Source organism: Tamandua tetradactyla, chromosome 10, assembly GCF_023851605.1.
Source record: "Tamandua tetradactyla isolate mTamTet1 chromosome 10, mTamTet1.pri, whole genome shotgun sequence".
NCBI lineage: Eukaryota > Metazoa > Chordata > Mammalia > Pilosa > Myrmecophagidae > Tamandua > Tamandua tetradactyla.
Genome location: NC_135336.1, coordinates 89,723,639 through 89,733,611, shown reverse-complemented (window position 1 = coordinate 89,733,611; position 9,973 = coordinate 89,723,639). Strand labels below are relative to the sequence as shown.

Here is a 9,973-nt window from a genome sequence, read left to right as displayed (position 1 = left end):
GCATATCACAGAAAAGGCAGGCTGAGTGCTTTGACGATGAACCCACAATCAAATTAAGCAAAGTGAATGAATATCAGGAAATACGTGGATTGATTCAAATAGAAAAAAGAAATGAAAGATTCGGTTGCCACATTGTTAAGACTACTCCTACTTATTTAGAGAAATTTGTTAAGATAAACTTGTGAAGCAAAGAACAATTTTAAATCATAACCACTGATGTTCCTGATAACAGACAGAAGTGAAGAAAAAGTTATGCAATTGCATTTTGTAAGACAAAGTCTCACTGTGCATATGCATAGTGAGGGAAAATATTTGTAAATCTGAGAACCTAACCCTTTGAAGGCCCAACCACTTTGAATTCCTGGAGAAAAGAAGCTTAGTGGCTTCCTCTGATGTGAACCAGGGTGATTAAAGTAAATTGAAGAACATGAGGATATGATAATGTAAACAATAAAGTGGTGAGGTATTCTTGTATAAAAAGTTGTGCAAGAAGGACGTATCAACTGGACAGTGGACACACCCAGGTGTATGAGTGTATAAAACGCAGAGTCCAGAGATCATGGCATTGAAACAGAGCATCCCCTCACTCTTAACTCAGCGGCGCTCACATCTGTCAACATGTCTTCCAACTGCTGCTATGGAAACTTCTCCTCCGGCTCTCTTGGGGGAGGCCTGCGCTACCTAGGTTCCTCCTGTGGCTCATCCTACCCTAGCAACTTGGTCTACACCACTGAGCTGTGCTCTCCCAGCACCTCCCAGCTGGGGTCCTCTCTCTACAGTGGCTGTCAGGAGACCTGCTGTCAGCCCCGCAGCTGCCAGACATCCTGTGAGTTGTCCAGCCCCAGGCAGACATCCTGCTGCCGCCCCAGGACCTCCATGCTCTGCAGTCCCTGCCAGACGACTTACAGTGGGCCCTTGGGCTTTGGCTCCAGAAGTAACTGCTCCCTGAGTTATAAATCAAAAAGCTGCTACTCACTGGGCTGTGGATCCAGTAGCATCAGCCCCCTGGATTACAGAACCCGTGGCTTCCCTTCCCTGGATTATGGATATGGATTCTGCCACCCAACCTACTTGGCTTCGAGAACCTGCCAGTCTTCTTGTTACAGACCAGTCTGTGGATCCGGCTTCTACCGCTCAACTTGTTGAGCGTCCTTTAACCATCAGATCTTCCCCCTGTCTCTGACTATTAGGCACTGACCAAAAAACACTGCGTCTTGCAGATGATCAATTAATGAATGACCCAAATATAGAAACCAGTGCTTGTAACATTGAGACAAGTGATTCTGAATCACATCATAAATCCCTTTTACAAAATAGGTGAAAATTCAGCTATGTGTGACCTAATAAATTCACACATGATTGCATCCAATATGTTCTTATTGCTCTTTATTGATGTGAAAGTTTAATTTGTGAGTTCACTTTGGGGTCTAAATCCTGAGGATGCCATCACTAGGAGATGGGTTTGGATCTAAGATAGCATCATACAGTTTATGGGGAGGCTCTCTAGCTACCTCATTTCCTAAGAGCTAGCAAGTACATGTCTTCACGTTAAAGCTGGTAGGATTCTAAGCAGTGTTATTGTTATTATATTGACAATAACATTTTGTATTGAACGTACATTTTCAAAATAATATTGATAAGCTAAAATTTGTCCATAAAATGTCAACTAGGTGGTTAAACATTTAAATATAAGAAACATTTGAATAACATTGATATATTGGTCTGGAAAAAAAAAACATAGCGTGCAGGGAGTAGGAAGCATTCTATTTGTCTTTAAATGTGTGGGAAAAGGATTATTCCTTTTGTGTTTATGTTTGTGTGTGTGTGTGTGTGTGTGTGTAATTTTAAAAGGTAAATTTTAGAGGTATGGACATCAGTGATAGGGGAGCATATTTTGGTTGGCACAAAGAAATACATGTTTATAAACTATAAAGTTACAGAATTATTAAGGCATGGATACTTTTCTTTGAGGTTTCTTGTTGAGTTCTTCAACAAGAAAAAAATGGAATAATCTCTTTTACAAATGACTTCTGAATTGAATAATAGGTAAATTTAGATGTCTTTAAATATCTTGGCTCTCATAACCAGATTAGGATTCATTGCTCAACTTTGATAGTGATAAAAAAATAAATATTGGAAGAGTAACGTTGAAATCTGTGACAGGATGCCCTCTAAGTTTATTTATTTTTTATTTTTAAATTTTTTCTGTATGCTGTATGGTGGGGTAACATTTCATTATTTTTCCATTTCATTTGTTCTAATCATGCATTATGAGTGCTTATTGATTTATCTTCCTAGATGCCTTTTTTGATTTGGTTGTGATGACTTCCTCCATTTGATGAATTATTCCTTGTATAACCCTCTAAAATAATTCAAATGGGAGATGTCATCTTCTTACATGATTTCTAGTGATGAGCCAATAGATCAATTAACCTCAAAAGACCTCACCATAGTTAGTGGTGAGGAATGGCCAGGAATGGCCACATGCCCTAAATCAGGTCTATCAGGATACGTCCTCAGGCTGTCTTCATCAGAGTTGTAACAAGAGGATCTCTTTTCTCTTATATTCAAGACAATAATGGCTTAAACATGGACGTGTGAGAACCAGGCTCCTGTGTACAGAAACCTGTCCAAGAGACAGGAAATAGTACTCAAAGAGGTATAGAGAATAATTATATAGAAAGAATCTCCTGGTAATGCCTGTGTTTTGGTTCCCATTATTCCTTATGCCAGCTTCAGCTATCCTCTGTGTTGGTTGACTATATAAGACAATATACTTTTCTTTTGTTATGATGTAATTAAAATAAGCTTACTTTTACTCACATCCATGAAGCTAAAATTAATAATACTGTGTCATCTGGGTGTTTTAGAATTATTCATTGACCTTGGTGTAAATAGTTAACATTTTTATTAGTAAGTAAAAATGATCCTATGAATCTGAATTGGTGCCATTTGCATTGAGAGTAGATTGCTATCTCTTAACTAATTTGGAATAAAAATTAGGCTAGAGAAAGCATTTTGGAAAACAAAACTCAAAAGGATCACAGTAGTATGGCTGATAAGAAATCCCTAAGAAGGCATATAGTAAACATGACAGAGAAAGATGCTTTTCATTCCAAGTAAGGAGGGTAGCAAGCTCCACAAAGAGTGACATGAAGAAGGAGAAATGTTTAAAACAGAACAACCCTAGGGCAGGAGGAAGATATGCCCAGTGACTTTGAGAATCTGGTTCTGAAATGACTTGGAGAATTCCCCTCATTAAAAGAGAATCTTCTGCACTTTCCCAAAAACTGACAAATAAGCAAAACATACAAAAACCAACCAAAAAAAAAAAATCAACAAATGGTGCTGCAATAATTAGATACTCACATGGAAAAATAATGAAATATGACTCCACCATACAGCATACAAAAAAAAATAAAATAAAATGAGAATATTTCAGGTGGGAGGGCAAAAATTGAGACAAGGAGGCAAAGCGTAGGAGAGGAAACTCATACATTGAAATACTTTAAATATTTAAACTTTTTAAAATGACCTATGAAGATTCAGATTTCAAGATTCAAACAAGAGGAATAACTTCTACATTTCTCATTCACTGCATAATAATCTTTCCTATCTGCTGATATCCACTCATTTCTCAGTTTTTCTTCTCTCACCTTTTTCTCTTTGCACCTCTCACCCCCAACCCTCTTATTTTTCATTTCTGGGTACACTCTGCTCTTTTCTATACCACCCTTCAGTGTCCCATCAAGCCTAGAAGCCAGGTAATGCTGAGTCAGCTCTCACGAGCTGGGTGATGGTGAGAGAGAATGTAACAGAAAGTCAGGGTCTATCATGGGCTAAGATAAAGCTAAATGTGAAGAGTGGCACTTGCCCGACAAGCTCATTCAGCGTACCCATAGCTATCCAACCCTAAACCCCTTAATATGGAAAGTTGACACTAGCCCTCATTCAGAATTCAATTTACTCAATATTTTTTGCATGCTTTAGATTTGCGATAGAGTTCTTCTCTGAAAAATAATGGGAGATTAGAAATGACCAAGACCTTTGCCTTGAAATAGCTCATGTCTGGTGGGAAAGAAAATGTTCTCCCATTATCTTGATGTCAAAGGTGATATGAATAATATTTCAAGAAGAGATCCTGCAGAAGCTATGACTCTAAGGCTTAGAAGAGAATGAAGGATGGAGTGGAAGGAAGAGACCACATGCTCTTTGTTTTTATTTAACTGTGAACTCTGTGCAGAAAGAGGCATGAGATACATGATGATGACCTAATTACCGGTGGGATTGCCTATTTCTTAGGTATCAAGGCAGAAGCAGCACTGATGCCTGCAAAATCCTGAGCTTTGTGTCCTGGGTGATGAGACATCAACGATAACAAAACAACCTTCACATATCACATGTGGGTTGGTTCTTCGGGCTATGCTATTCTTGGACAGCAAAATTAATCTGCTTATTTTTGTGACTGAGGACTTACTCATTTTCATTTAGCAGTCTATAAAATGCTAAAACAGCACAGGGTTTAGAGATGCAGACTATGGTTTGAGCACAGTATAATCTGGGTTAAAAGAATGTGAGGTATTTAGTCAAGTTCAGAATACTCTATCCAGCTTCTCAAAAAGCAAACACACCTTTTACCATGCCTTACATACTACTGCTCTGGGAATTCCCTTCATGTTTCTTTACTCTCTTGCTATGCCTGATCTCATCCCACCAAAATGTTTTTTACTGCTGTGTCTCACTCTTAAGGCACTCAGTCTTAAGGTCATACAAATGAATGTCCCCTTACATTGTGTACCCTAAGCTCCCTACTTGCCTCACCCTACCCCAATCCTATACTACATATGCATCTACTTTCTAATTACCTTCTAGTTTGACTGTCAAGTGCATACCAATCAAGAACTGCTGCTTTCTACAGTCCCCACCAACCTCTTACATGGAATCTTTGAGCTTGGGACACAATAGTTGTCACCTCTGTGTTGTGTACACATTTCCACCACCCAAACTTCTTTGTAGACATTGCTTTCATACTTTGCTAATCAGCATGTATATATGGATTATTCATCAAACATTACAAAATTTAATTTTGTTCCACAAAGGTTTTATGAGCCCTTAGTCATGTTAAACAATTCCTAAATGATCAACTATTGTCAAATATGAAAATTCCACAATTAGACTGCTGTCTTTGCTTGTCTCAACCATACTTGCGCCAAGATATCCCTTTTAGTAAGAGAAGAAACCCTATACTTACACTGAGAAAAGTAACCTTTGTTCATTAACCCTTCCATTCTTCCATTTGATTTATCCATTAAAATGTTTTTGAATCTTATGTTTTATTTCAATGTTTATCTTTGACAATGAAATAGATCCTTTACTAAGGAGTATTGTTTTAAATAGAAAACAATAGAGAAATATGAGATTGTGGGAAACAAACTTACTGGCACCACAATTTTAAACGCTATTATTTTCATGAGTATATTCCAGTGTGTTTTTTGGATGCTCTGAGTTTTAATAAACTTCCTTTCTTGTGAAATGCACATTAAATCATCAATTTGGAAGAATATTGCTATATCTAGGATTATGACAGCTAGATTATAGTTTTTAAATCCCTCAATTTTCTTCCACCTTTATGGTAAAGGAAAATATAGCAAATTCAAAACAGTATCTTCAGTTATGTTCTTTTCCTATTGCTAACTCAATTCTGGCTTTATACACATCACTTAATTTCTCTGGGTGTTGTTTTAGTATGCTAAAGCTGATGAAATGCAATACCAGAAATGAGTTGGCTTTCACATTAAGGATTTACTAGCTTACATTTTTACAATTCTGAGGCTATGAAAAATGTCAAAATCAAGGTATCATCAGGATGATAACTTCTCCCAGAAGATGACCTACAGGTGATCCTCAACTCCTGTGTCACATGGCCAGCCACATGGCCACATCTGCTGGTCCCTCCCTTCTCACAAGGATTTCATTGCTTCCAGCTTCTGGCTTCAATGTCTCCCTCTCTGAGCTGCTGTATGTGTCCTTGACTCTTAGATTCTCTGGGACTTTAACTTGTGTCTGCTCTCTGTTTTTTTCATTCTGTTATAAAAGACTCCAAAAAGAAGATTAGGACTCACCCTGTAACCCTCAATTGAAATAACCTGATTAAAGGTTCCCATCTACAGTCAGTCTACATGTACAGGAATTGATTAAAAGAACATGATCTTTTTGGGGGTACATACAGCTTCAAACCATCACAAGTATCATCCTGATACATAAAATGAGATGGCTTTCAATAATCTCCGATCTCTATGGTTCCTTCCATCAACATCAACCTGTCCACATCATAAGATGTGCATTAATAGTAGCATGTGGGGGAAGTAGGCTGTTAATTTCCCCTTTGCAGTTTAAATTTTTATATGTGGCCTGGGGAGGGAGGAACAGATCAAAAGTTTAAAATGCGATATAAAACATAATAGTTTAAGGGATAACTTTTCTAAAAGGTAAAATCATGAGTCTCATATAAATTTAAAAAACACACATATGGGAGATTTTTTTTTTGTATGCTGAATGGCAGGGTCCCATTTCATTATTTTTCCATGTGTATATCCTGTTATTGCAACACCATTTGTTGGATTTTGTTTGTCTTCTTTGTTTGTTTTTGGGGAAGTGCGTGGACCAGGAATCAAACCCAGGTTTCCCACATGACAGGTGTGAATTCTACCACTGAACTACCCTTGCACCACCATATGGCAGATTTTATTTAACTCATGTTAAATTTCTGCAATTCTAATAATTTTTTTTTAAGAAATCAGGAGCCTTCTATCAGAACCACCACAGTAGGGAAGAGTCTAATAATTGTTTTTTTTTTTAAGTTTGAAAACAAGTCAATTATACATTGAGAGCATAGATAAATGTCCTGATTGATAAGATAGTGTTCAAAGATTGATAGTGGGCATTTCTGGTATTACTATAGTATAGGCAGATTAAAATGTGTCATTTAAAGTGATAGATTGAAGTTATCATTAATGTGTAGAAGCTCTTAGTTAGCTCAGGATGGATATAGGGTTAGCGAATTAAGTCAAATGGTTACAATTTTCTTCTAATTTTTAAAATTTTCTTCCATGTTCACCACCTTTCTAATTGGAAATTTATAAGTTTCCTCTTCAGCCTCCACTTTGTTTCCTGTTGGGGTCAGCAAAATCCCTCCACTCCAATCCTAAATGATCAAGCTCCATTTTCCAAAGTTTATCTCTTGGAATAAAAGCCTTAAGAAATGTTAATAGAGGCAGCAGCCGACCCGCCCGCCCTCCTTCTCCCCTCTCTTCCCCCTCCTGCTCCGGCAGCTCTCCAACCACCACGGTGCCCTCTTCTGCCTTCACCGGCTCCTCCACCACCGGCCTCGACAGCCTTGCCGCCCTCACCTTTCCTCCTCCAGAACAGCTACTGGGGGAGTGGAACCAATACAGAGCAGCTCCCGGAGCCACGACAGAGATCAAAGGGAAAGCGTACCCCATCCTGGGACGGCTGACTGTCTGGGAGAACCAGCTCCAGTGAGAACACCGAGGGACGCGGGCTTTCCTGGGTGGGATGGCAAGTGGCTGGAGTCCCTCCCCTCCTCCTTCCCAGGCCAGCTGGCAGAATTGGGCAGGCGGTCCCCTCAGGCCGCGGTGGCTGGCATCCCCACCATGCGAGGCCCCCCGGACCAACTGAAAGAGTTGGGTCAGAAATCCCCAGACTGTGGAGAACAGTGACCAGGGGGTCCCTTCCAAACATGTGACTCCCCGGTCTGCCTGGGAACGGTGCACTCTCCTGGGCTGCAACAGCTGGCGCCTTCCGCCACGCTTGGCGCCCCGGGCCGACTAGGAAATTTGGTCGGGCGCTCTCACGTGCTGCGGCGGCCGGCGACCCTCCCCGCGTTCGGACCCCCGGGCCCGCTGGCACTCTTCCAAGATGCTTCGGCTGCCAAACCTCCCCTATGGCGAGAGTTTTCCAGAGTTAAAGGACCCACAGCAACTTTTACTGGTGGATCCCATAGACAAACATGTGCCACGAGCGCACCCTACTGGGCAGGATAAGAAAAACAGAACCCAGAGATTTCACAGAAAAATCTTACAACCTGTGGGGTCCAACACCCTGGGAAATCTGACTAAATGCCCAGACGCCAGCAGAAGATAATGGATCACGCTCAGAAAATTGAAAATATGGCCCAGTCAAAGGAACAAACCAATAGTTCAAATGAGATACAGGAGCTGAAACAACTAATGCTGAATATACGAACAGAAATAGAAAACCTCTTCAAAAACGAAATCGATAAATTGAGGGAGGACATGAAGAAGACATGGGCTGAACATAAAGAAGAAATAGAAAAACTGAAAAAACAAATCACAGAACTTATGGAAGTGAAGGATAAAGTAGAAAAGATGGAAAAAACAATGGATGCCTACAATGATAGATTTAAAGAGACAGAAGATAGAATTAGTGATTTGAAGGATACAACATCTGAATTCCAAAAAGAAACAGAAACTATCCGGAAAAGAATGGAAAAATTCGAACAGGGTATCAGGGAACTCAAGGACAATATGAACCGCACAAGTATACGTGTTGTGGGTGTCCCAGAAGGAGAAGAGAAGGGAAAACGAGGAGAAAAACTAATGGAAGAAATTATCACTGAAAATTTCCCAACTCTTATGAAAGACCTAAAATTACAGATCCAAGAAGTGCAGTGCACCCCAAAGAGATTAGACCCAAATAGGCGTTCCCCAAGACACTTATTAGTTAGAATGTCAGAGGTCAAAGAGAAAGAGAGGATTTTGAAAGCAGCAAGAGAGAAGCAATCCATCACATACAAGGGAAACCCAATAAGACTGGGTAGATTTCTCAGCAGAAACCATGGAAGCTAGAAGACAGTGGGATGATATATTTAAGTTACTAAAAGAGAAAAACTGCCAACCAAGACTCCTATATCCAGCAAAATTGTCCTTCAAAAATGAGGGAGAAATTAAAACATTCTCAGACAAAGAGTCACTGAGAGAATTTGTGACCAAGAGACCAGCTCTGCAAGAAATACTAAAGGGAGCACTAGAGTCAGATACAAAAAGACAGAAGAGAGAGATATGGAGAAGACTGTAGAAAGAAGGAAAGTCAGATATGATATATATAATACAAAAGACAAAATGTTACAGGAAAATATTATCCAAACAGTAATAACTCTAAATGTTAATGGACTGAATTTCCCAATCAAAAGACATAGACTGGCAGAATGGATTAAAAAACAGGATCCTTCTATATTCTGTCTACAGGAAACACATCTTAGACCCAAAGATAAATATAGGTTGAAAGTGAGAGGTTGGGAAAAGATATTTCATGCAAATAACAACCAGAAAAGAGCAGGAGTGGCTATACTAATATCCAACAAATTAGACTTCAAATGTAAAACAGTTAAAAGAGACAAAGAAGGACACTATATACTAATAAAAGAAACAATTAAACAAGAAGACATAACAATCATAAATATTTATGCACTGAACCAGAATGTCCCAAAATACATGAGGAATACACTGCAAACACTGAAAAGGGAAATAGACACATATACCATAATAGTTGGAGACTTCAATTCACCACTCTCATCAATGGACAGAACATCTAGACAGAGGATCAATAAAGAAATAGAGAATCTGAATATTACTATAAATGAGCTAGACTTAACAGACATCTATAGGACATTACATCCCACAACAGCAGGATACACCTTTTTTTCAAGTGCTCATGGATCATTCTCAAAGATAGACCATATGCTGGGTCACAAAGCAAGTCTTAACAAATTTAAAAAGATTGAAATCATACACAACACTTTCTCGGATCATAAAGGAATGAAGTTGGAAATTAATAATAGGCGGAGTGCCAGAAAATTCACAAATACATGGAGGCTCAACAACACACTCTTAAACAACAAGTGGGTCAAAGAAGAAATTGCAAGAGAAATTAG

The 9,973-nt window shown here is 39.1% G+C and overlaps 1 protein-coding gene across 1 annotated transcript; it reads left to right on the top strand.

Moving 5' to 3' along the window:
* Nucleotides 1-585: 585 nt before the first annotated feature.
* On the top strand, nucleotides 586-1,359 carry LOC143648041 (keratin-associated protein 13-1-like). Its single transcript, XM_077117651.1, has one exon. It carries the CDS (start codon nucleotides 619-621, stop codon nucleotides 1,144-1,146), a length of 528 nt encoding a protein of 175 aa, XP_076973766.1. The 5' UTR covers nucleotides 586-618; the 3' UTR covers nucleotides 1,147-1,359.
* Nucleotides 1,360-9,973: the final 8,614 nt, after the last annotated feature.

What these genes read in the sequence shown, in the direction of transcription:
- LOC143648041 (XM_077117651.1), top strand. Translation starts at nt 619, where the DNA reads ATGTCTTCCAACTGCTGCTATGGAAACTTCTCCTCCGGCTCTCTTGGG.